We start from the raw sequence: 27,616 nt of genomic DNA, 5'->3' as shown, positions 1-27,616 counted from the left end.
AAATGAAGTCTGAACAAGATCTAGAATTAAGGCAGATAAATAGAAGATTTAGCAAACCTTTTTATCTGAACTGTACCTGTAAGATCTTGTGTTTGAAGGAATGTTTGAGGAATAAAACATCTCTGCATTGTATAAGGAGCGATCGGTAGCTGGGGAAGGAGGAGGGTTCAAAATCTAGAAACAACAGAAATGTGAAATTTTGGGTTAATTATGCACTTTTTCTTAGATTGAAAATAGCATTTATGCCTTCATCCTGTCATTCATCCTTATTCTAGTTTGCTTTCCTAGCTGCTTGGATGTGTTAATGCATTTTTAAAGATCACAGATATTCATTACAAGACTTTACTTTGGACTTAGATACTGTGCAGACCTTCAAAGTTCTCAGCACAGGGAATTTTCTTCCTTGTCACATCTGTTATTATGCTGGAAGGCTGGAATAAAGCTGGAAATGAGACCCAGTTTGGCTGAATCTGAGTGCACTTCCTTGGACATAAGGACTGACAGCATCCTCAGCAGATGCTATTGGAAATAAAGTATGTTCCCCCCCCAGACCCTAAACATGTTCCCAATCAATAGTAGGGTCAGGAACCCAAGTTCCTTTACTATAACTAATAAAACCCCATCCTTCCCTGAATGCTTAATTTTTACTCTTGTTCTGTAAACATATCATTTTGGCAGAGTTCACAATGCAAAAAGCCTATGAGCTAAAAAATACTTATAGCCTGCCTATATGTGCATATAGACAGCATACACACACATGGCTCAGCTGTGAGTGCTTACACATGGCTACTGGTAGCCTTCACACAAGGAAAAAGTTTAGCAGGCTTCAAAATTATTTAGGATTCTTCCACCATCAGAAAGCATTCTATCTCTTCCAGTGTGGAAAATGACACCATTGCTGTTGATTGAGCCTTGCTACTCATGTGCACATCTTGTACACTGCCTGCCCTGGGCATTTGGCTAACTCATGGCCTGCCCCATTGACCATCCTTCCTTTGCCTCTGCTCTTCTCCCACAGAAACACTCTAAAATCACTGCAGTGTAGATCATTGTTTGGGTTGGCACTGTGCAGCAGCCAGCAAAGTAATTCCTGACCTTTGAGTTGAGCTCACTGTCACTTATACTGACAATCCCTGCACCCAGATTCACGTGAAGGGAGACGAGCTTGAATACCCCCTCTTTGCCAGCTGTGGGGAGTGATGAGTGACTGCCCCAAGAGGATCTTTCAGAAATCTTCTTCCTTGGAGATGCACTGCATACTGCTTGTGGATTCACTCCTATTGACACCCTGAGCTGCATCAGTACCACTTCATGTTGAGACTAAATACTGCAAACAGTGTCAGCCAGGATGCCTGTAGCCAGGTTCTCAGGTATATAAACTGGCATAACTTCATTGACACTGACTCCTTCCTAGTCTTTATTCACTGGAGCACCTCTCAGTACCACTAAGATGTGTTAAACAAACAAAAAAAGCCAAGAAAACGAAGATGCTCAGATCTGTCCTTTTGATTATTATCATAAAGCTGGGTAATTAGCTACCAGGCAGAACTCACCAAAACATTTGGATTAAGCAGTACCTTAATGTAACAAAGCCTTTGCAATAGCTTCCCTCTAAGAACCCAGCATGCCTTTCATGAAGGAAATGCTGGTATCAACCCTGCAGGCCCAGGCTGACATAGCAAAGTGTGGAAAAAGAAATCCCAGCAACAGTCAGATTAGCTTAGGCCAGAAGTCAAATGGAAGAGTTGATCTTTTGGCCAACACAGATCCCATAGAATCACACAGGCAGATCAGCACTTGTGCTTCTTTTCTCTTTCAAGCTTTATTTAAGTTAGTGTTTTTTCTGTTCATCCTTTTTAGCGTGGTACTGACACATCAATCAGGTGGAGCATGAAATTGTTCAAAACATTACGGAGACACCGGTGATGCATGAGACAAGCTAAATTAGAAGGGCTGCTGAGTTCCTGAACATCTGCTTCTTGATGGCTTCACAATGCAAAAGCTAAGTACGTATTTTACCTTACCAACAGATAAGCTCACAAGCCTCTCTTTTCCATTTTTGCCCTTCTTAAAGGGAGAAAAAATACCTTTGTAACTGGCCAAAATGTTATCAATCAAAATGCCCACACAGAGCATAACAGCTTACATGTAAACACAAATGGATGTATACCCACACAGTGTGTGGGCTCCTGATTCAATACTACACAAAAATCCTCTCCCATAGCTGGCAGATCAACTCTGGCAGCTTGTTGTGTGTGCCTAAAAGCAAATGGATGTATTGCTCAGAAGCACAATGGAAAAAAACTGTCGTGACAAAATATATTAGCAAACAGGAACCTTTGTATGCCTCTTGTACGTATTCAGAGAGGACTCTTTCCGTTCAGAATATACATGTTGGAATTTGTGAAACTGTGATATGGGGATGAGAATTCAGTCACTTCCAACACTCAAAAGTCAGAAATGCAGCTAAATTATGGCTGAAAAAATGCAAGCAAAGTAACCTCTGCTTCACTCTGCTGCACCAGTGTTTTCCCTCAGTGCATGCACTTGGTTTTCTGAATCAACAATCGATGCTTGATCTAAACAGCAAGTCAAGCTTATTTCATGCACATTTGTATTACAGTCCCCTTTCATTTTGCTTGCCTTATTATTCCATGTGTGCCTGCAGCATTAGGCAGTGCAAAATGTCATTGGGCCACAGCCATCAGAGCTAACGAAGAACAAAGGGGGTGACATCTCCAAGGGAAGAACAGAAGTATCCAGGAACAAACCATCTGAGTAGCACTCTGATAACAAAACATTTTGGACATCACAGAGCACTGTATAATCCTGATCAACTACAACAAAGCCCTTTTGTGAAGTTCAGCAGTGCCAAAATGGGCCTGCATATCATAAATAGTAACACCCAAGAGTTGTTAACAGTTGTTAACATTTACTTTGTGCTTACTAAGTTTCACCTTTCCTTTCTCCAGAAGCAGGAAATACTTAACTCACTGGTGTATTTCCAAGACATACCTGTGGATAGAAAGTGGCTTTAGTGCTGGATGAGCTGCTTGAAGATGCTCCAGTAACATGGTTTCTGTCATACAATGGGGCACCACTGCTTCCTCCCATGAGACTCATGGAGCTGATCATGGACTTTCCACAAGAGATGCCTGCATTGAAACAGAGAGGAAAACAAGGTTAGACAAACCACAGTGTTATCTGTCAATGCCAAACAGAAACCAAATCCCTAGCTTTGCAAACCTGTGCAATCATAATGGTTGTCACACCCTGGGAAGAGTGCTTTAAGTAAAAACTTCAGGATTACAAGGAAGGACACTTTTTGTAAAGAAAACATTTCACCCTCAGACCAGCTATTGTCTCACTGCAGCACTGAACTCACAACATACTATCACACTGCTGAGAAAGGAATCTTCAGAACAGCTGATCCAAACTGTTCATCCAAATTAAAGAAGAAATTTTCCAATTAAACAAACTTAGGCAGTTGCAAAAAAACCCCCAAAAAACAACTCCAACAAAAAAAAAAAAAAAGAAAAAAAAAGGCAAAAAACCCCCAACAAAAATAACGCCAAAGCCTAAAAAAAAAAGCTTGAGACCTCCAAAGTTTGAATTTCCATTGCAAGAAATTAAATTGCAAGTAAGTGAATAATTGCAAAACTCAAATATTTTTATTAAAAATAATCACAGCTGAAATTGAAAATCAGCAGAGACAAAAGGAAGGAAACCTGAGTTAGAGGAAAATGGAAGATACCATTCTCCAATCTGTTTTGCTACAATATACTCTTATCTCAGACAATTAATTTTCAGCTTCTTCCTGTCAAACCATTCAGTGCTATTGTAAGAGTTAAGTCTGGGAAGTTTTCAGAACTTTTCTTTTCAAATGCAGGAAATATTTATTACAAGCAGAGTATTTGTAATCATCATGCATGATTATATATCCTTCTCATAAGTGTCATGGTATTAGAAACCTGTCTTTTCTTTAGAATTAACATAAATAATAAGATTTTCAGCTGTTGTAACTTGTTACAACAACATGTATTAGAGAACGCTAACAAATATGGATGAGAATCAGAATGACAGCTTGGTTTAACACCTACAGAAGTACAGATGAAAACCACTGATACTTGCTTTAATTAAAAAATTTTTAGTGTGAAGTCCAGTTTAAAACACGCCTGTGAAGATTTCACCTACAATTATTTCATCCTTTAATTTTATTTCCTACCACAAAAAATCTTGATAACCATAGTAGCATAATTTAAGCAGGAATAGCTGACCACAGCCATTAAAGTGCAAGAAAAGCGAACAGATTTTACACATTTGATTCAAATGACAGATTCATCCCAGAACCACCAAACAGACCAACATCTAATTTCTGCTCTTTGAAAACTCCACATCCAGCAGCCTTAATCATGTGTAAAACTCAAAATGCAGGCAATGGAATGGTACAGATTAGATGCAAGCACCCTTACCAGTAAAAGTGCCATGCTGAGAGCTTCCTGGAGCGATGAAATTGAGAGGGACGTGGGGGGTACCACTGACATACTCATGTGGGAAGGGACTGTTGGGCCCGGCGTAGCGCTGGCACACCACCCGCTGGCAAACAAAGTACATTCCTCCCATGACAAAAAGGGACAGAATGATCCCAATGACGGGACCGATGGCACTGCTGTGCGGCTGCGACTCGTCTGAGGCTGGCTTCGATTTTTCTGGAGGAAGAGAAGAAAATGAATCATGGTCATTAAACATGGAGCAGGGTACATGCTGCTGTCCTGGAGCTCATTCAGCAAATCAGCCAGCACACAGCTGTTCACACAGTGCCTTTAAAAGCATCTGCATCACACTCGAACATCTGTACCTCCAGATATTCCGATTCACTACACAAGACTTCACGCTTCCTCTTCCCCTCCATACAGCAGTAAGAACAAAGTACTCTTCTTTTTATCTAGCATTTTGTCTTGTAACAGGATTACTTGTCTTGATACAACAACAGCCTAGAAAGTTTCTTTTCTTCCCTGCCCTCCAAAGTCAATGGCTCAAAGACAGAGGATACTGATAAATATTAAGTCCTTAATCAGAGAAGACTGCTCTCTCAAAAGCCATTTGGACTAGCAATAACATGAAAAGTCAAGAAAATTTATCAGTAGGGAAGCTACCATATATACTAAGCAATGGATGTCTTCCTAGATAATACAGGTCTTAAAACAGAATACTTTTCCTTCCTAAAATATGACTTGCTTTCAAAGAAACCCCACCTTACAAAGTGGAAGGAAAACACAATTCAAAATATCTCAAATATTTTCTTTATTCATTATTTTCCCCCTTATGTAGCCAAATGTTAAATAATAAAAAGTGCTGCAGTATTTGAGATGAGCTACATCTCACATCTCTCCCTGATTATGGGTAACACATTCAAAATTCTTGCCAGATAAACCTGACACCTCTCTGTTTTTCACATAGGCAATGGTCTTCAGGGAAGGCAATTTTTCCATGTGATTCATATGTATATTAACCAGGAAACTGGGGGAACTGGATGAAAGCTAAAGAGATAAACAGAAGGTGTGGGAGAAGCATGTTCAGTCTAAAGGTTCCAACAGTTTCTGTCTCCATTCTTTTAGCCTTTTTTTCTATTTACAACTAGGTCTCCTTTACCATTTCTACTCATGATACACTTCTCCTTGCAGTATCCACCATGAAGATGGAAGGAAGAAACAAGGCTACCGGTCCAAACCTGGCAAACCCTCTTCTCATCCCAGCAGAGGCACAGCTTCTGACAACCAGTGCTTCAAAACATGACAAGATCTAAGATATTAAAAACTTCACAATCTGCTAAGGCTGCTCCTATAGGCAATGTAAGTGCAGCATTTCTCTACACAAACCCAGTGCAAGCTATTTGTGAACTACATTAATGAACTACAGACCAGCACATCTATTTGCTTTTATTCTAAAATGCTTTGTGTTTCAACTATTTTGCTAAACCACTTATGTGATTCTAAATGCTCCCTCCATCTGCCTTATTGCCTGAATACTTCATGCTCTAGTCACCCCAAAACAAAACAACAGAAATTGTAAGAGCAGCAAAAGTAAGTGAATTTTGCAGTCTACTTTGGACTGCAAAGTAACAGACTCTCTAAGGACTAACACAACAGCTGCCATCAGCATGTCTGTAACTTGCATATGCCTACTGCCATGAGACTTCAAAGTCACATTTTACCCAGAAAAATCAACATCTCTCCATATATTGTTTTCACATCTGCACTGTAAGAGACCAGTTTGTGGTCTCTTGTGGACACTTGCTCATTGCATGTTAGCTCCTCCACATAATTAGCCTCCAGTCTGGCCCTGTTACTGCAGTGGATAGGGCTGCACATTTTTAAAAGCCACTCCAGGCTTAGCAGCAGCTCTGCAAGTTCTAAGGTACTGAGCACAGTCAAATCAGGTTTCCCTAAGGACAGCTCTGAAGGCCCTTCTGAAGCATTCTTCCCTGAAAGAATATTGCTCTGCAAAGACCAGGGCTCTGCGTGGGGGTGCAGAACATACCCCAACACAGCACCTGAATGTCAAGAAAAGCCATCTCACCACACATGAGCTCGTCAGAGCCGTCCATGCAATCTGGAAAGGAGTCACACTGCTGCTTCAGGAGGATGCACTGCCCACTCGCACATCGGAACTGGTTGGGCAGGCAAATTGCTGCACAGAAAGAAAGGGAAAATCAACTATTGACATCACAGAAGCATTCGAGCCTTTTGAGAAAACTGAAACAAGTCAGTTTCATATCATGATCAGGTAGGTGTCAGAACACTGCTGTGGGTAAATTGCAAACCTGTGTATCTCTGTTATTCCCCCTTGCTATTATACCTCTAACTTAGTGGAGCTAAAATAAAATTCTGGTCCCAGTAACTCCCAATCCTTTCTCAAATCAGTCCTGCTGGGTCAAAACCAAGATCAAATCAACAAGAATCTCTTACATTAACCTAACAAAGTGTAGCTGATCACCTGACATGTTAACAAAATGTAGTACTGTGGCATATTATAAAACCTTATGTACTCCATACCTATATTGTGTATACGTAATATATATATTATGTATAATATATCCTCGGTAAGTAACTGCAGGATTTCTTATCTGTATTCAGGAACCTCTGACTTAACAAAAAGGACTTTTATCTATACATTTCAAGAACAGTTAGAATCCCAAAGGGATGCTCGTGTTAGAACCATGAGTTCGGGAAAACTGATCTTACTATCACAATCTGCTTCATCAGATTTATCTTGACAGTCGATTTCTCCATTACACCGCAAGTGTGCATCAATGCACTGTCCCTTCTCACACTGGAACTGGGATGCAGAGCATATGGGGCAGCTATCTTCATCACTCTGGTCATCACACTCAGGAAACCCATCACACCTCCATGCCATTGGGATACAGTCAATCTCTCCAGTTGCACATGTAAACTGGTCTGGGGAACAAGTTGGAGGTTCTGGAGAAAGAGAAAACAGATCAGATTTATATACTCAACCTTATCCCTTTCAACGGAGTAAAAACATGACAGAGTTTGTCAAGAAAAGCATTTATTCTTTCCCAGGAGTTCTTCTCTGACTACACTAAGATTCCAGTGTAGAGGAAAACATGATTTTGCAGAGGGAATTAAATTTTACCAACTTCATTACAAAAACTGGATGCATGGTGATAGAAGTTTGCTTTAGCAGTCAAGCACTGTACTAAGTACAGGAGCCACAAATACTTGCTTTGTCTCTAACAGCCACATTTTGGAAGATACTGTCATATACATAAATTCAAAAGAATACTCAATTTCTGATTGCAAACCAGATTCTAAACAATTCTAATCCCTGCAATTATATTAGCCTGGACCAATTTTTCATTAAAAAACCTGATACATCAAGTTAATTTGCAATACATCCAAACACATCTAAAACATACAACATGTAGCTTCTACAGTATCTGTTTTGTTATTATCCCAGTGGTTTTTCCACAAAAAAAATTCTGAGTCAGTTATGAATGGAAAAATATGAATGGAGAAAAAAAAAATCTTTATAGCACTGGTAAACAGGAAGCTAAGGTCTCTTGCTGGAAAGTGTCCGGGCTGCAGGTCAGTGAATGTTCAGAGAGCAGTGTAAGGATCACTACATACCTGCCCTAATCTTATATTCTCTCACTACAGACACAGACCACTTTAACTTGTGCACAGCCATTTTTATGTTTGTTGGACCTAAAAAAGCTGGGATTTCCTTCAAGTTTGACTTTTCATGGACCCCAAGACTCTGGTATCACTCATTTTCACATCCATACTGTTGTTCCAAGTTGCAGTGAGGCACTGATAGAATTAGGCAGCAGCTACAACCCATATAGAGAATTATGCTCTTATAAGGCATCTATAGTTGCTTTCTTTAGAATGTCAGGAGACAAAACCAATCCAGGTCAAGAATCTTTTGCAAAAAATGCTCCAAATTCTTACATACAACAAGTTAGCACACATTTCTCCATCATTATTATCAATGAAAGAAACAGACAATGGGCATATCCACTCAGTTGTTATCATTAGCAATTAGTTACAGTCAAAAAGTGGGGGCCATCTCAAAACACCCCAGCAGCAATCACATACATTTCCACTGATTTGAAAAGTTGCCGGGTCAAAACGCTATGACATAATGACATCATTTAGCAGAGGCAGCCACTCCTCCCCACAGCTGCTGTTGCCCAGTAATGCTGAGTAGATATTCACCACTTGGATTGAGAGAGAACCACACCATACCCTACCTATAGCAATAGTATGATCAAGCTAGAAGTGTGCTCTGGCACTGCATGGTAACACTCCTCTGGAAGCCCAGAGATTCTTGAGATTCAGGCTCAGGAATAGACTTCACGAAGAACCCAGCATAAGTAAAGTTTCTTAGCTGTATGAGTATTTTTTCTCCTGAGGGTGGTGCTAAAAATTCTAGAATTACATGCAAACAGTTTTTAACATGCTGCTGTCCTTTGTTCATTAGGGAGAAAAAGCTGAAGAATGAAACAAAAGGACAATCAAGAGTTTGAAAAGCAAAATGTGAATCAAAATCAAAATGTGCTTGGGTCTTGAAAAAATTATGATTTTTTTAAGTTCCTCATTTATGATTATTTGGAGGAGCAATATGAGAATTATAAATGTAGCCAGTGACCTGACAGCTGTAGATAAGATAAAGATGCCAGACACACACATTAAGGTGAATTATATTTTGATACAAGCGTGCTGTTTGGATAATTCAACAGACAGATCACTGCTTCTGCATTTAAAGGCACATTTAATGTTGCACTGTGGTTGCACTTAGCAAGAACAAGTTTGCATTAAAAAACTTGACAAAAGCATTCATAAGGATGTCCAGAACATGGACAAATGTTCTACAGCCAACTAAGTTATTTTGAAACACTGGGTAGTGGCTGTTACTATAACAGACAAGACGAGTTAAAAAGTTGTTGCAGGCTTAGTGAAAGATTAGAATAAAAAAGAAAAAGACACTGAAATAGAGGCCCCTGAATTTTTAGATTTATAGCTGAAGATCCAAAGGAGTGGAATGTGAGACTCTCTCACTGTCCATGTTGTGCAACAACACTACAGCAAGAAGTATAATTAGATTGATCCACCCTGCCCTCCCCATGTAACGACCACTACTCTAAAGCCACATAACGTGTTGTGGTCATGGGAAAGAAAACAGTTTATCATGGAAATGACTGTCCCATGGGAGTTCAGAGTTCAGCCAGAAAATGAAATCCACAGCAAAATAAATACATGAGAAGAAGTCAAGAGGACAAATAGAGCCAAACAACTTAAGATATAATGCCTTCCAAAAAGAAACAATGCTTTGTTTTTAATTCCCTCTGCAAGTGTAATGTTAACAGTTTTAAAAAATGCTAGGACGGTAAAAAGGAAGGCTAAAGGAAAAGTCTACCATGTGGAAAGAGGATAGGTACCTTAATTAAAAAGAATCTCAATAGAGCTTACATTTGATAAGTAGCCAGTACAGTGTTTCACATTACAAGGCCAAATTAATTTCAAAGACTTGAGTGTCATACTCTGGGAATCATAGGCACAATTTCTGCTGCTAGGTCATCACAGGTTGATGCAAGATCATCTTATAAACACTTGTTAAAAGCACAAATCTGTCACATCATACAATTAAAAAAAAAAATCTCAGTAGAAGATACAAGCATTTTAAGGCCAAAGAAAAATATTCTGCTCAGAATGAGAACTCACATGTGCCCAAAACCTCAAGCAGAAAACAGCTGGTAGAACTACCAAAGACTAATTTTAATACACGATGCAGCACAATGTGTACAGAAAAACTGTGTGTAAATCCACTTTTTGGATTGGAATGCAACCTCAGCCACCACATTTTTGATATAAATTGATTAGCAGTGCTGTTAAATGTAACTCACCTCCACATGTTAAGAGATTCTGTAGAAGCACAAGGTGCTCAGGGCATGAACATCTTGGAGTTCCATCCCCTTTGGCAATGCAGATGTGTGAACAACCACCATTGTCACGGGAGCATGGATGCACAGCTGGTGAAACACACAAAAATAATATTATGTAGCATAAAAGAATTTATAGCTATTCCTCAATAGGACAAAATCAAAAACTACTCACAAACCACTTCTGTCTGAATAACCAATATTTCACTACAAATCATTAGGAAGACACATTCAGGATTTTTCAGTTCAGTGCTTGAAAGGTGATTTATTACTTCATAAGGACTATATTTCTCCCAGTCATAATAGAGCAACCTGATCAAGTTGAAGATGTCCCAGCCCATTGCAGGACATTGGAACTGGATGACCTTCAAAAGGTCTCTCCCAACCCAAACTATTCTATGATTCTATCATATAGAGAACTTCCTTTCTCCTTTTAAGAACTTCAAAAAGGAATTTGGGAGCTGAGGTAAAGGGAATTGAAAAGGCAGATTTGAGAAGGCTGCATTTACGTCTTACCTAGATTTCTAGGGTAGGCATCAAGAAACAATGTATGTCACTGCACAATGCCAACCTGCAAAACCTTCAGGATTTGTCCTTGAAAGAGCTCTTAGTATCTAATGCCTCAGCTTCCCTGTTCCTCACAAAACTGCAAATATAGGCACGAAGATTTTGGGGTCTTTGTTTAAAGACAGGAAGCTACGCATTTGTGTTCCCAATCAGTTACCCAGAAACACTGAGTGGTCATAAAAAAGCAAATTTTAGTGAACATTACGTGGATAAGAAACAGGCACAGAGATGGGAGGTCACTGTCTGATGACCCCAGCCCAAAGGAATCAGAAGAGAATCAGTCTCTTGCCTGCTTATTCAGGCTGGTAACTGAGCATCTGCTGCAGCAATCTGTGGGGCAACAGCCTGTGTTATTTGTGACGCTGCTGAGCAGTGCATTCTTTCCTACTGCTCAGGACCAAGAATTTACACGGGGGAAAAATTGTTCAGATATCATAATTTCTCTGCCAAAGTTGTTTTCCAACTGTCCAGGCTTCTTAGCAACCTGCTTTCTACCTTTAACAAATTTATTAGTTTATACAGGGTTTCAGGCATGAGCTGCTCACAGAAGCGCATGCATATATACCTGCATGTACATATGTATATTTACTCCCCTGTTGCAACAGAAATCACCTATGTAGAAATTTTTCAGCTGCAAAAGAGGATTCCTTTTCCCTATCTTAAATAAACACATGGGGGAAAAGCAAACCTCTTTTTTTTAACGTTGTTGAGAATTAAAGAAAAAAAAATCTTTTTCTTCAGTCAGTATTATCTTTGAAATATACCAATATATGTGAAACGTGTGAAGTGGCACAGAAGAAGAAGAGCTGGGTATTGTGAAAGTAAAAAAGAACCTCTAGGTCATGATTACCCCACAGAATCTACTACAGTTTAAATGCTTATGTTACCTGATTTGTAACAGCTTACCCATATACACAAGTTCAAAAATACTTCCAGCCATCACAGACTCAGTGATGTATGCGACTCAGTGTTTGTTGTGAAGTCGAATATTTTTTTCTGAAAATTAATGCATTATATACCAATGTACCCTCCCTATATAAGACAACTCATCAGAGGCAACAGAGACCACTGTTTCCCAAATTTTGTTTGCAATTTTATTGCAAAGTCTCTTTACAATCCTGTTAAATAGGAGGAGCTGTAGGTTGTCACTTTGAGGAATGACTGCTTGAAGATGTTTCTACACTCTCTAACAAACCACAGTAATTTGGACCACTAATCCAGAAAAAGAACATCCTGAATGCATAACCCCTTTCAGATGTGAGCACCTAAAATGTTCCACCTCTGTTGGGAGAAAAATTCCCCATCCACAGTACAACTCATTGTAGGAGCTTCCTCCCCATTTTGCCTCCCTCACTGCAGACTTTTACATCATCCTCTGTGCTGAGTCAAACCACACATACCTAGCACCTAGAGAAGCACCTAGGGAAAAGGCAAGTACAACCCTTTTGGTTCTTATTAGAGTTTTTCCAAGACCTATTACTTGATTGTACTTAGAAAATTAACAACCAGAATTTTAAATAGCTTTTAGACTGAATTCAGTGTCATGTGAGCTTGCACAAAGCAGGTAACTCAGTGCCACAATATCACATGTTCTAGCTGTGCAGCAATAGTTCCCTCAATAAGAAGGAGAAATTTGTTTCTCCTCCTCTCCGCAACCCCGACTGGTCAAGTTGAAAGCATTCCATGGCTCATTTGAAGCCCATGGGCAACATTATTAAAATATCCAGCTGGATAAGGACTTCGAGATACAATGCCCAAGACATCAGATACTGAAACTTACAGAATTCTTCCATATCAAGCTCTTCCACAGCATGAATGCCTGTTAGGTGAGCAATCCTGCCTTGAATTCTAGTCCTTTTGTAGCCATTCACTTTCTCCACTCTCTCAATCATCTGCTGCTGACGATCAATCCAATACAGGTGATTCCCCAGCACAGTGAGTCCCATGGGCTGAAGAATGTTGGAGTCCTCCAGGGTCACACGGTTGGCACCTGAGACCAACAAAAACAAAGACTAGTTTTACACCAGTCAACTTCTAAGTTATTCCTTAAAAAAAAATCACAAAACAACATCCCAGCTAAAACTAAACCAAACCTTGGAGACAGCGAGCTACAAGGTCATTGACTTCATCTGCCTCTGCTTGTTCAGTCTCAGGTAAACACTACCAGTGCCTGTCTCTGTCTGTGTCTGGAGGGCAAGCAGATACAACAGGAAACCCAGCTCATCCCTGCACAGCCTGGCTGGTTAGCCAGCCATGCTCAGCCCCACGCTGACATCTCTGTTATGTGCAGCTGTGAGCGCTCCCAAAAGCTGGTACACACTCAGCTCTTGGGCCAAAGGTTTTACAGTGCACTCACACAGGAAGCAGTACATTTTTTCTGGAATATATAAACAAGAGCGAAATACAACCAGTTTAGTTTCGCTGTCATTACTCAAAGAAAACATATTCATCCTGCAAAGCAAGAGGCAAGTACCAAACCTTGTCACAGCCCATGTGACTACCACAGATATATGATAAAAAAAAGAAAAGCACCTAAAAAAACTCCAACTTTTTTTATTAGTAACCAACCAGAAAACCCAAATTTTAAATTACTCAATATGCTCCTAAATAGGAACACTGTCAAATGCTCAGGCTCTCTGCTTTATGAAAAAATGTGTAAAAATCTGCTTTAAGCCAAGGAGTAAAAAGAGGTCAAGTAAAAATGCATTTATTATGTTTCCACTTTAATTACTTGCATCTTCTTATGCAGTCTTTCACTGCATACTGCCCTACACCTAGAGTCATTTAGTTATTGCTTTTACTATTCTTTTCTAGGGTGAAGATATTCCAAATTATTCTATTAATTCACCAAAACCATTCAGACCCTGTGCATGCCTATGTAACTGGATATATTTGGTTGAAAAAATGAAAATTTAAAGCAAAATCATAACTTGGAGCTGCTTCTACTCTCATAATTAATTTTGGAACTATGACCTTATGTCTGCTTGTATATAAAAAATTATAAGTTTTTAGTATCTACACAAAACGAGATTATAGAATCCACATAATAAAAATGCTATGAGAACTGTATTCAACTAATTTTCTGCATAAATTATGCAGATCTCAGCCAAGCATGAGCAGGTTCTATTAGTTTTGCTATTAGAACAGCTCCAGAGGAGGGTCACGAAGATGACCAGCGGGCTGGAGCACCTCCCCTATGAGAACAAGCTGAGAGAGTTGGGATTTTTCAGCCTGGAGAAGAGAAGGCTCTGGGAAGACTTCATCACACTTAAAGGGAGCTTATAAAAAAGAGGGAGAGCAACTTTTTGTATGGGCAGATAGTGATAGGACAAGGGCGAATGGTTTTAAACTAAAGGAACTTAAAAGACCAACTTTTGATCTAACTCCAACTGAAAAATTCCAGAACCTTGTAAAGAAAACTGTTAGATGGGTTTATAGTTCTTTCATCCCTCTCTGAAAATTAAGCACTGGACATCTGAGGCTAATCCCTGATTTAGCAGAATGCTGTTTTAATCAGGGTACAGTGCAAACTTCAAGAACCTCCAAAACCGCGTCACCTCTGCAAGTCTACAATGGAATAATAAAGCTACTAACTACTAGAATATCTAGACCAGTTTAAGTGGAATGAAGGATGGTATATACAATTTTGGTCTCATTTATTCAGCAGCCTTAGTTTATGCTAAAAACCCTTTCCTAACATATGCCCATTTTGCTCAGAAAAGTATGTTCTCAAAAATATTTTTTCAAAAGTATTTTGCTAAAAAAGTACTATTTAGAGGAAGTAATTCAAATCAACACTACTTTGGCTCTCACTTCTTCAGCACTACCCAATGCTTTTAAAAGTCAGCAATGAACTGTGCTCTCTAAGATCCATGAGGTGCTGTTGCTTTGTATATGGAGTAATGCTTTATATTACTAATGTGGGACAACTGTGATGAGTTGGCATCTCTCCACTGTGTTGCAGCAATGCTGTTTCAGTTGAGCTGTCTTATCACCCAGATTAAAAAAATAAAAACAACATTGCCCTTTCTTCTGTTTGTTTTTTCCAAGCTACCTTGATTTACTAACTTTAAGCTCCAGAGAGAAAAATTGAAAAGTATGCAAACTTTTCAAACCACTAAGAAAAGAAAAGGGGCACAGGGGAGGTTATTTAGGGGTTCCATGACTAACAACGCTTTCAGAACACATCAAAAGTCAAATGGCAGTCTTGGAGGATGTCAATCATTACAGTCATGTCTATTCTAATTACATCAAAGATGGGAGTCCACCAGCAATTGCTGTCTGTGACTGCCTACACAGAACTGGCAGCGGTGGAGATGAAAGTCACCAGGGTCAGCATCAAAGAGGGAATGATGTCCTGCACATGCTAACACTGTGCTGCAAATGTTTAACTTCATACCACATACCTGACAGGTCACAGCTTTCGATGCGCTTCAGATCTGCATCCACCCAGAAAAGCTTTCCAAGTTTGTTGTCAACCACCAGTGCTACCGGTCGGATCAAGCCAGTTGTAAAAAGCACTTCTCTCTCTGTGCCATCCAGGGCTGCACGCTCAATCTTGGGAGCTCTCTCCTGCATGTTGGTGAAGTACATGTACCTGAGAACAGAGACAGCACCGCTGAACTGGAGCTCCAGGGACAGGCAATTCCCCTTTGTCTGCAGGGTCTTGTAACCCACCTTGTAAGAGGGAATGGTTTCACAGGCATGGCTGTGGCGACTACTCCCAGGTGCAAAAATCCAGACCAAACACCCGCTAACTGATACACTCAGCCTGAAATTAATGGGATTTATCTCCAGGCCATAAAGTGCCTCAGCAGTACTGCACCAGCAGCATTGCTCCTGCATGGAATTGGGGGTTGTAAGAGATTAGCACAGACCTTCTTCAGCTCTCCCTGGGTAAAGCTGTCCCCACTTACAAATCAAAGTCTAGAAGTTCTTTTTGACAAAAAAAAAACATTAACCACCACCTCCTCCCCTTCTAGGTAACTTTTCCTTCTCAGCAAGTAAAATTTCCTACCAAACTTGAGAAAAGATTACAGAACAACTGAGGATGGCATGTTCCTGACATCTTAGTTCCATGAATTCTTTATATCTGTCTAAGCCAGTTCAGTTGCAAACAAAAGCAGTCTCTGTCCTCCTCACACATAGAGAAAAAAGGGTTTGTGCACCCCCACGATGAACTGAGACCTCTTTAAATGAAAAGTCCACTATTTTTTCAGTGGTGAGTAACATGGGCAAACTCTCCAAGAGCATGGGCTGCATCGCTGCACAGCCTTTCCTTATGGCACAAGGAGGGGAGGCAGCAGTCAGAACATGCACCCAAGGGAGAGGTGGAGGAAGTAATTTCTATAATCATGGCAGAAGTCATTGAAGATCACTCATTCAGCTCTCCCAGATAGTTGCAGTGTTTAACATACTATCTTCCTCATTTTTCCTCCTTTTATTTAGAAATGGATTTAGCGTTAAATCACTTGAAAACCTGACCAGGAAAGTTAAGAGTTTTAGAGATCCACAAACCCAAACTCCCATTTTAATGGAGAAAGCAGATAAGCTTTTATAAATACAAACTATATCCAAGTGACTTAGTCCCAATAAGATTAGAATCTTTCCTCTAATCTCTCTCTCCCCACAACAGCTTTTGAACTGTGCAGAGTACACTGGTATAAAACACCAGTCCTATAAACACTCCAGACAGAGACTCTGGGTACTACAGTATCCACACATTTGTGAAATAATGTCATTCAACATCTGTCAAGCACATGGTAAGCCATTTAGCAGTAAACTGGGATTTAAGCATCTAACTTACTCAAGAGAACAGTAAAGCACTATCCATCTTTGATCCACCTAAGAAGGAAGCTACTAACTACCAGAAGCAGAGTGTCTGTGGAATCTAAAAGCTGTTTTGCAGGAAAACAACATATGTGCCTCCTGTGGGAAATCCCTAGTGCATCTGACCTGCTTCAATTCATTTCAGAAGTTTGTAAGATACACATTACATTAGAACTAACTTAAGAACATAAGAGGTTTAAGTGTTTAAGCTTTATACCACTACATTAGCAGGAATAATATCAAATTCAAGGCTCCTTTCTTTACCCCTGGAAACATTTGTTTTATGATGACTAAACATTTATGATCCAGATTCTGAGGTGATACAGACTCTCTTGTTTCTGTTATCAGGTGGCAGGGCTGTGCATCCACACAGAGAACAGTACAAGGTGGTTGTACTTTGCTGTCACCTGGTGCCTTACACACGGCTGTGAGAACAGAGGCAATGGAGAGAACAGGAAGAGAAAGCTGGATACCTCCAGAACCCAGAACTGGATAAGGCATCACCTACACCCAGAACAACATTCAGAACTTCTCTTTGTACAAACAGACAGATGCAGCACAAGGTTCCCAGGCACAGAGCTGGCACAGCCCCAGGAGCGCTCCGTACAAGGTGCAGATGGAAGCTCACCCTCGCTCTGCGTTCACTACGATGGCTCTGGGCCTGTCGTGGTCCCCCCGCAGCACCATCCCGATGGACTCGCCGTTCAGCCGGTGCACATTGACGGAATTTGTGGCCTCGCAGGTCCAGTACAAGGTGTGGCTGTATATATCAATGCTGAGGTCGTGTGGCTGCTTCTCCGGGTTCTGGCTTTGGTTTGGGGTACTCATTACAGTGAAAGGCTGCAAGACAACACATCGGCAATGACTTCCAGCCATTGCTCTGATGATTGACTGAAGAACACTGATTGCATAGAAGGTGTGGTTTACCTGCCTGATGATTTATAAACCCCTAAAACCACAATCCTAAAAACATTCAGTAATTCTCATATAATAAATAGAATATCCATGAGTAAGTGCTGACAAGAGCAGGTGACAGTGATGATCCCTTGGTGTGGCAGATAGAAGAGCATAAAGGAAAAGCACACAAAAAGACGGAAACAAAACTATATACAAGATGTACACTTGCCTGGGTGCCATCATCTTTGGCTCTTTTTATAATATTCTGGCGCCCATCCACCCAGTAGATCAATTTATCTAAGGGATCATAATCAATAGCCTTGACGTTCCTCAGACCATGCATAGGTAGGATGATATCTGGGCTCTGCTGATCATCAGGTATCATCCTGCTGATGGCAGATTTCTGGCTAAATAGCAGGAAACTGGCCGGGGCTGAAACAAGCCAAAATAGAATGCATGAGAAAGTACAATTCCCAAAAATATATCCCCACAGAAGAAAGAGAATATTTAGAACAAAGTCACAAAGAGATATTAATATTCACAATGAAAACGAAATAACTCATAACTGGAGATTTTTGGTATAAAGTTGTAAAGTTTCTTTCTGTAGTTATAGAAAGATATCAGGTTAAATGTGCAGGACCTGCCTTTCAAAATTCACCCTTTCATTCAGTTAAAATTGCCTTATCCACCACTATGCACGCATTTTATATTCATGGGCCATTATTACTGGAAACTTAAGTTCCTATTCGACAACCAGTCCACTGGCAGGCTCATAATATCACATGCAGGGAGAAAACAAACTTCTATGTATTTTAAGTGCATCTACAATTGAGCAGATTACTTAGGAGTTAGACTGCTCTACTGAGTGTTATTTTAGCTGCCTTTATCAAGCATGTAAGAGAAAAAGACTTTTTTTGTTGGTGATTTCTTTTCCACACACCTACACACATAGGTAAGGAGTGGGAAAGCTTCACTTACACAGCTGAATCACCTAGAAAGCATTTCTGGGTAAAACAAGGAAGACCAGACTTGACAGCGCTGTCATTTCTAAAACTTGAAACACAAATCTTCATGCCTAGTACATGTCACAAAAATGGATATAGAATTCCATACTCTGTCCTCATATTCAAAGATCACTTTTAAAGTCAGAACCTTTGAAACACACTTGGGACCCCTTTCCTTTTGCATTCGGAGCCACAAGCACTGAAGAACACAATAGCAAACAAAAAGGCTTACAACTACAGTTCCTGCTGTTGGGATCCAAGGTGTAATGAGCAGCACAGCCACACCTAAATCCATTTGGGATGGCAAGACACAGGTGACCACAATGGCCATTATTCTGCACACAATCATTCAAGCCGTCCTGACGAGAAGAATGGAAGACCAATATATCCATCACAAAATCCAGATGGCCCTGAATAAGTGTCCTGTTCTTCCCACTCGTCTTGTCTGCTCTTTCTATGCTGTGAAGATTCCAGTCTGTCCAGTAGATGTAGTCACTGTACTGGGTTAATCCAAATGGATGAGGTAGATCATCTGCTATGATTTCTCGTTCTTGTCCTGCAAAAACAAGGATAATCAGCTAAAAGACAATTCCCATGGCATAAAATGAAGAGTGTGACTGGCATGCAGAAAAATCTTTTTCTTCTTTTTAAAATAAAACCTCACTTTCCAAATCAGCATCATGGGCTTCTTTATTAAGTAGGACCTGCTCAAAAGGTAACATAAGCAGTTGCATTCAAAAGCCCTACCTTGATACCCTCTTGCCTACAGAGTAATTTAAAATGCTGCCAGTGTATTGTAATCTAAATAAATACTACTTGATATGTCTCATGCTTATCAACCCAAACTGACACTGAAAAACATATCCAAGAATACTATCAGCTTCATTAATCACGTAGGCCAATAAAAAAGCTCATTAATATGCATGAATTCAACAACAAATTTGGGATTCAAAGAAAAACTGCTAGGAGAAATTATGGTGTCTCAAGAAAAAAATCTTTTGCAGTGCAATCTAACATACAGCTATCCCAGTTTACGAAACCTTTTGTTTGGCAGAAATCTCTATACTCCCACATTCAGTGGCTCAGTTAGCAACATTTACAACAGATTTAAACACCTTCTAGAGCATGGTCTTTGACAGAGATGCATTACTGAAGTAGATAAAATCTTATTGAAAACCACCTTCCTGAACATTTTATAGCATAAACCTCTATGAATCTCTGCCATCAAATGAATATGTAGCTTTTAGTAGCACCATTCCTCCTGTCTCAAACATCCAATGCTAGACTCTACAGAATACCTCACTTTTCTTCCTCTGCCCCACCTTCCATTTCACTGAGATTTGAGAAATAATGAAATAACCATAAACCAGAACACGAGGCCATTTCCTTATAAGCCACTGGATCTAAACACAGAGGCAACCTCCCCATGTAACTTTTAGGCATCTAAACTCTCCACGTAAGGGGTATAGATAGCCTGCACGCTCTCAGTTACTGCTTAGAGCAATTCTGATCCATAGTGATGAATTCAGGAGAAAGACTCTTTTGAAGGAAGCAGATAAGCTGTATAATTGAAGAAAAGCTCCCAACAGTGTGATTTTTTCCCCCTGCTGTTTATAATGTCCATTATTAATCTGGAGCAGCATTCAGAGTGCTTTCCTCACCCCTTAACTGATGTGCCCAGTTGTTACAAGTCTACCTGAGTCTTTATAATCTGCTGACTACAAAGACATTGTACAACATGAAAGTGAATGGGCACAAGTCCATGGGGCCTGCTGGGATGCATCAGTTATATTGCTCAAATTTCATATTATTCAATTACTTTACTATGGCCAGTGCATATTTCTGTTCTGCCTGGTGTAATATAACATTAGATTACCCAGCATATTTGATGACTCAATCATGCTTGTGTCTAAGTCAGTCCAGTAGAGCCTTTGGTCCACATAATCAATAGTGAGGTCATTGGCACGCCCCACTTTGTCCACCAGAGTGATGCTGTTTGTCCCATCCATGTAGGCTCGAACGATCCTGGGTTTGCCTCCCCACTCAGTCCAGTACATGTATCTGCAATGAGAAGCGCAACAAAAACAGGGCATCAGCCAGGTATAGCTGCATGCTTTGCCTTTCTAAATTTCTTTGCAGCACTTGAAAAAAAAAACAAATAACCCACATGTTTATGTGCAGCATCACAATACTCATCTTTTTACACAAAGGTAGAATAGTATTTTTGACAATTATTAATTTTTCATTGTAGCCCATAGGATTGTGGAAGGTTTGGTGCCTTTTCAAAGACTCTGAAGAAATGGTGCTGTGCCTAATAACTCCTTACATACAAGAACACCCACACAAAGCTTTGAAAAACAACAGAGTTCCTTACCCTTTGGTGGGATCAAGAGCCAGAGACCTTGGGTTGTCCAAGTCCTTCCACACAAGGACCTGCCTATACTGCCCATCCAGGCGGGCAACTTCGATGCGATTGGTTCCAGTATCTGCCCAGTAGAGGTTCTTTCCCATCCAGTCCACAGCCATTCCCTCAGGATAATCTAGCCCAAACTCAATCACATGCTCAACAGAGCTCCCATTCATGAAAGCTCGGCTTATGGTCTGGAAAACAATGGTGTAAAATTATTACAGTCCTTATGGACACCCCAGTGAAATAAAAAGAAGTAATTATCATGAAGTTTGGTGTACAAAAAGAAATTTGAACAAAAAAAACCCAGTCATTACTTTTTAAACAACTAATTTCTGTTGTCAAAAAATACAGAAATTCTCAGAAGAAAAACACATGAATTTTCAGAAAGCTAATGGTTTCTGTTGGCCAGACCAAAACATCTGAAGAGGACATGATTTTCAGAAAGCAGTATGTAACTGCAGATTCTTTCTTGATCCCTCTCCCTCTCTTCTATTTGCACACAAGAAGCTGGTTTTTAAAAATTATTTCATTCCCTGTAATGTTTTAAGTCTCAGATACACATCTCAGTGGCATCTAAATTAAATTGTTTCTCATAATCAGTCACCTGGAGCACGTCTACATCAGAGGACATCTACTGATCCCATCTACATTTTAGTTATGCACACTCATCAAAATAAGTCATAGGGCACACATATAAATAAGTCACTCCTAACAGCACTGAAACAACCCCCAGGTAAAGAGTAAATCCAGGACCAAATACCCATCCTTGCTTATCAGCACTGAGCAATCAGTCTACATGCCTGCCAATATTTCAGCTATTGATTTCTTAATAATTTGATACATGGATGTGTAAGGGTCAGGGACATTTTACACTTTTAAAGGTTAATGTAAAACTCTGAAATCATGTTGTGTAGTTTTTGAAAATGTGTCTTCCTATAACCAGAGGCAGAGGTGGAGATCAGGGAAGTGGTGGGCGCTGAAGGAAAGGATGCCCACCACTCAGTGGCACCACTCAGTGGTAACTCACAGATCACTGTGAGATCTGAAGTTATAATACCTACCCCTAAGCAGCTAGATGTGGGGGACAAGGGGAATGACAGCCCAAAGATGCTGGAAGATACCTGGTTTGTATATGAAAATACAGTATGCTGGAAAATTTGGGAGGCAACAAACAAGTAAAATGTTTTGCACTCCTGCACAGAGTGAGACTGAGATCTACTCACTGATGCAGCAGAAGTGATCTGCTTTCCAGCACAAATGGTTAAGATGTCCATAACTCCTGCTCTCCATGTGCTTGTGTGAGATTTATTTAGTAACTGTGTCTACTGCACTAATTTATTACACTGGCAACTCCTCCTGAAGGAACGGTGTCCACACCACAAGCAGCACTGGTAATTCTGAAGCACAGCCCTCATTAATCCTCACAGATAGACTATGGAAACTGTCCAAGCCCTGCAGGCTCCAAAAGTGAGCTTTGCCGTGTGTGTTATGGCTTGGGCACACTGGCAAGGAAACTCTGATTGCTCTTGGAAAACCTATTAACAGTTAAAATAGAACAATTTCATTCCAGTGAAGTGAATCTGTCATTTTCTACCATATCCTTAGTTTACTTCAAAAGGCCAAGTAACGCTGATGAAAAGAACAGGCCTCACTTTAGCACCCACCAGGATGTGTACCAAACATCACAGGAAATGTGTTCTGGGGAACACATTGAGATAGAACTGGGAGCAGGTGGGCCCTTAACATAGTATGGAGGAGACTGGACAAGTTCCTGGCTTTTTTTGTGCCAAGCTGAAGCCACAGACTAACAGCAAACAATCCAAAGTTCACTTGTCAAATGTTAATACTGAGTACAATTGTCTTCCAAGTCAAAACTGGAAGAGGATAGAAAACTCAGGGGGCTGCTGAGCTCAATGTTTAAATTACTCTACTCTGACATAAAATTAGCTTTTCTACAGCAGATACATATATGGATGCAACACATCCAGTATCCAAGATTTACACATTTGGTACAAGCAGACACCACTCTGGATTTTTATTTGAAGCAGGAAGATGCCTGTCACCCTACTGTGCATTCAGAAATGCAACTGTCTTCATCTCCAAGGGTCTCCTTGGATGCAATTCAATGACAACACTGGCAACTGCAGGACAGATCATGTAACAGAGACCTTTGTTAGATCAAAGTAACTGCTCTGTGGCTTTATATTCAAGGAATTCACACATCAGTAATACCTTCAAACTAACATCAGTCCAATAGATTCTGTTATCAGAGACATCAAAATCCAGAGCAGATGCTTCCTTGACTCCAGTAAGAGGAATAGCAACATCATTATTATTGGTTTCAAGGGAAATCCTATGAATTGCTGCTCTGCTTGTGAAAACTAAGAAGGCTTCAGGAATGATGCAAGTCTTCATGTCACTCAACAGCTCAAGGCCGATGGGACAGGCACACCTGGCCTCCTGGGGTGTAAAGAAACACAGATGGCTGCAGCCTCCATTGTTCTCTGCGCATGAATTAGTTCCTTTAAAAAACAAATAAACAAAACAACAAACCAGAACAGATATTAGTGCATTGAATTAGTTCCTTAAAAAAACCCAAAAAAATAACAACTAAACCAGAACACATATTAGTGTATTGTGAAGGTAAAAGGGAAAGGGAAGCACAGGAGGTTGAGCAAAAAGCCAGTATAATTTTCCAAAATAAGTTAACACTATGGGCTGTCAGCAGGGAATTCTAAGTGGATTCTTCCTGTCTACCCAGGATTACAAAGCTGGACCTATCCCTCCTATTATAAAAATACTATCTACAAACAGATCTTTCTTGTCTCCCCAAGGATTAAATATCTTCACTGAAGACAGATAATTAATTAGCTACTTTTCACCAAGTACTCCATCTTTGTATCTCTTTGAAACCACCGGCTTTTACAAATGTTCAGTGATACAAAAGAGTGAGAAAAGAGCTGGATAATTGCAGTTCTTTCCCACCTGTTTAATTTAAAACTGAGAAGAGTCATTAGCAGAAGCCGTTCCAACAAGATCCCCACAATCTCACACTTATTTTTTTCATGTAATGGGGATGGAATGTGTAGGGGAAAGTAAGGACCAACACATAAATAAATGCCTCTCTCCATCTGCTGGAACCAAGGATTTAGGTATTTTAAGGATGTTACCACACACACAAAAGAAATTCTCAAAGATCAGTCTCAACCAGGGCTCTTTTCACTTTCCCTATTTTAGGGAATTTTATTTCACATCGATGCCATTACTCCATTGTGACTTTTCTCCACTAATTTTAACAGCTGACTAATGAATCTGTCTAGTGCTGTGCCCAAATTCCAGTGTTCCAGGTAGCTGGAAAATCTGTGGTGCACTGAAGCTAGGAGGTCCTGTGACACTTGCTGCACAGTGACAGCAGAGGACCTAAAAACTGGCTGCACCTTTCAGAAATGTAATGGAAGGACATGGAGATCCAGCTGCTGACACTTTGCTAAGGACAAGTTTTAGTTGTTAAGTTCAGGTACAACTGAGATGTTAAGAGTTAATATATAAGTGCCAAATGCTTTGGGGCAGCGTTGTAATGGTGACTGTGCCTATACCACCCAACACTGAAAAGTATTCTGCCAACAACATGGGACTTTGCTCTGGAAGGGAAAAGCAGCAGGAAATAAGAGCATTTCTGTGAGAATAATGATTCCTGTAGCATAGAGCAATAAAATCCTCATAAAAATTCAAAGAGTGCAGTGAAAGCTGTGGAAGATTTATGTCACTAAAAACTGGAAGCAACTTCTTTTGCAACACTGTATTTTCCCAACTTTAGAAATAATAGGTGCCATTTTCCTTTCAAACCCATCAGATCATAGTTATTCTCATTACAAGTGATCAACAGCTGCTTAATGAAAGGAAGGCCATATGAAGACTCCTACAGACCCATGCTATGTTGCCCATCTTACCAAAAGCTTTGGTGACACTCGTTGCCTTAAGGCCCATTAAATCCGGCAGCTGATCGATAATGATGTCTCTGCTGGCCTTTATCTTGTGAACTCTCTCAATGCTTCGTCTCTGCCAATCAGTCCAGTAGATGTAGTCCCCCAGCAGTGTGAACCCAAATATATGTGGAAGCTTATCTTCTAAGAGGGTTTTCCTCATTGTTCCATCAACGTTTATGACCTGTGGGATGCCCAAAAAAAAAAAAAAAGAAAAAAAAAATCTTCTCTAATGTGGGTACAATTAAAATGGCAATATCAGTTGTGTTTTGAACAGCTACTGCTATGCAAATACCTCTTGATATTCCCAGCATGTCTTTCCCATGATCTGTGACTGAGATTTTAAATAACTTCCTCTTTGCTATTATTTTGAAATTGAAATTGTTTATTCAGACTCATATTAAATCTGTACCTTGTAGATGATTATGCTCCCTTCATCTGCAGTGCTCCTATTTTCTTGTGAGTCAAGGATCTGACTTTTAAATTTCTAAGTGTTTGAGCAATAATTATTTTTATTACAAATATGTGTAACTCTATTGTAGTGTAATATTGAACCATGAAATGCCTAAATGCTGGCAGTAAAAATCACTTTTACCACAATTTTAATAGAGTTATAAGGTTCTGTTGATATACAATAAACAGCAGAAGAACCTAAAATTAATTTTCAACACAACCAATTATCACATCATTCTAATACATTCATGCACACAGAGTAGATAGCCAAATAAATTTTAAAATGACATCTCCACTTTAAAACCTTACAGATTTGTGGAAACAGTATGCATTTTGATTTGATTTGCCATAAATGAAAGTAATTTCCCCAAGTTGAGCCTGTTTAGGCTATGACATTAACTGCTAAGTGGTCTCTCCCTGTGCTTATCCTGATCCACAAGCCTTTCATTGCATTTTCTCTCCCCTGTCCTGCTGGGGAGCGGAGTGGCAGAGCTGCTTGGGAGGGCACCTGGCACCCAGCCAAGGCCAAGGGACATGCACTGGATTTTCCAGCTAGCACCAGCCAAACAGCAGAGGTGAGCAGTCAGCTACTGCTACAGCTGTACCCACCTATGGCATGCACAAAAAATCATCCCTGTAACAGCAGTGAATTTCAACAGAGGCCACAATGTACACCTCTGGATTCCTTCCAGACAAAATGCCGCCTGCTGGAGACAGTTAAAAATAACACTGGCATTCCTGCAAACTAAGTTTCAAGGGAGCTTTGTATCTGCCCATCAACTTATGATTCTTCTACTAGTTGATATAGTAGCAGAGACTGAAGATTAATATCTTTTTATTCTGTTAAGCTAAATAGAGTACATTAAAAAGAAAGAAAAAAAAAAAGGCTGTATCGGTGGTTAAAAGCCAAATGGTTCTGCAATTATGTCATTACATCATGTCCAGGCAAACCCCAAATGCTCACTTATTCAGAACACTATCAGTCCCACAGGCAATACTGCAGGTTCAAAAGTTCCTCACACATACTCAGGTGCTGGAGCCAAACTGGTGCCACACTAAGTAAACAGGACACCACTTCCCTTACAACAGTGCATCAGCAGGATAAGGATGAAGCTTCCACATTTCCATCAACTTTTACAGAAATGGACAGTAAAAGTATAATTCAAATAGCAGAGCCGCTGACTAAAATGTGCAAGCAAAGATTGAATCCAATGATGCAAATGCATTTACTGAAACCCATGCACATCTGTGGATGTTGCAGACAACACCAAGCTGTTGAACTTCAGGAATCTCATGTGGTTCAACAAGGCCAGGTGCAAGATGCTGCACCTGGTTCGGGGCAAGCCCTGGTATTGATATGGGCTGGACTATGATGGGATTGAAAGCAGCCCGGCTGCGTGCTGGTGTCAGCCATGTCTGCTCATGGCCTGGAAAGTCACTCATATCCTGGGCTGGATCCAAAGCAGCGTGGCCAGCAGTAGAGAGGTGATTCTCCCCTCTACTCTGCTCTGGGGAGGCCCCACCTGGAGTGCTGCATCCAGCTCTGGGGTCCCAGTACAAGACAGGCTGAGAGCCAGTTCAGAGGAGAGCCACAGAAATCATCAGGAGGCTGCAAGACTTCTGCTGTGAAGAAAGGCTGAGGGTGTTGGTGTTGCTCAGCCTTGGGATGAGAAGAGTGACCTTACTGGTGAGACCTTACTGCAGCACTCCCAAATTATACTCTGTTCAACATAGTGGGAAAGGAGGTCCAAAATGTGGAATCAGACAGCAATAAAACATTTAATAGCTAACACTTTGGCTAAGAAAATGATGGAATAAATGTTTGCTGTCTCCCTCTCCCAAACGTTCCTCCCCAATACTACAGGCAGAACACCTACAAGTCCAAGCAGGCTTCCCTTGGATGCAGAAAGGGCAGCTCTGACTTGGAAGATTTTTCTGTGCTGAGAGCAATCGAGTCCTCTAAGTAGTAGCTGGTTCAAGGAAACAAGCAGGAAATGCTAACTCC

General features: G+C 40.3%; 1 protein-coding gene across 4 annotated transcripts in view; it reads right to left on the bottom strand.

Annotated features, from left to right (window-relative positions):
• Window positions 1-27,616, bottom strand: part of LRP5 (LDL receptor related protein 5) — a 132,431-nt gene that overhangs the window by 7,235 nt on the left and 97,580 nt on the right. For all 4 annotated transcript variants that reach the window (XM_002199503.6, XM_072929834.1, XM_072929836.1 and 1 more), the window contains exons 8-22: window positions 25,126-25,342; window positions 23,408-23,697; window positions 21,140-21,366; window positions 20,642-20,826; window positions 18,998-19,321; window positions 17,991-18,193; window positions 17,493-17,704; window positions 15,442-15,632; window positions 12,816-13,025; window positions 10,433-10,558; window positions 7,245-7,481; window positions 6,580-6,690; window positions 4,473-4,709; window positions 3,016-3,155; window positions 77-174 (exon numbers count right to left, since the gene is read on the bottom strand). In XM_002199503.6, coding sequence (XP_002199539.2) covers window positions 77-174; window positions 3,016-3,155; window positions 4,473-4,709; window positions 6,580-6,690; window positions 7,245-7,481; window positions 10,433-10,558; window positions 12,816-13,025; window positions 15,442-15,632; window positions 17,493-17,704; window positions 17,991-18,193; window positions 18,998-19,321; window positions 20,642-20,826; window positions 21,140-21,366; window positions 23,408-23,697; window positions 25,126-25,342 — 3,008 coding nt within the window. The remainder of the gene's footprint in view (window positions 1-76; window positions 175-3,015; window positions 3,156-4,472; window positions 4,710-6,579; window positions 6,691-7,244; window positions 7,482-10,432; window positions 10,559-12,815; window positions 13,026-15,441; window positions 15,633-17,492; window positions 17,705-17,990; window positions 18,194-18,997; window positions 19,322-20,641; window positions 20,827-21,139; window positions 21,367-23,407; window positions 23,698-25,125; window positions 25,343-27,616) is intronic.

Source organism: Taeniopygia guttata, chromosome 5 (assembly GCF_048771995.1).
Source record: "Taeniopygia guttata chromosome 5, bTaeGut7.mat, whole genome shotgun sequence".
NCBI classification, from domain to species: Eukaryota; Metazoa; Chordata; class Aves; order Passeriformes; family Estrildidae; genus Taeniopygia; species Taeniopygia guttata.
The sequence above is the reverse complement of the archived record's forward strand: the minus strand, read 5'-3'. Positions and strand labels throughout refer to the sequence as shown.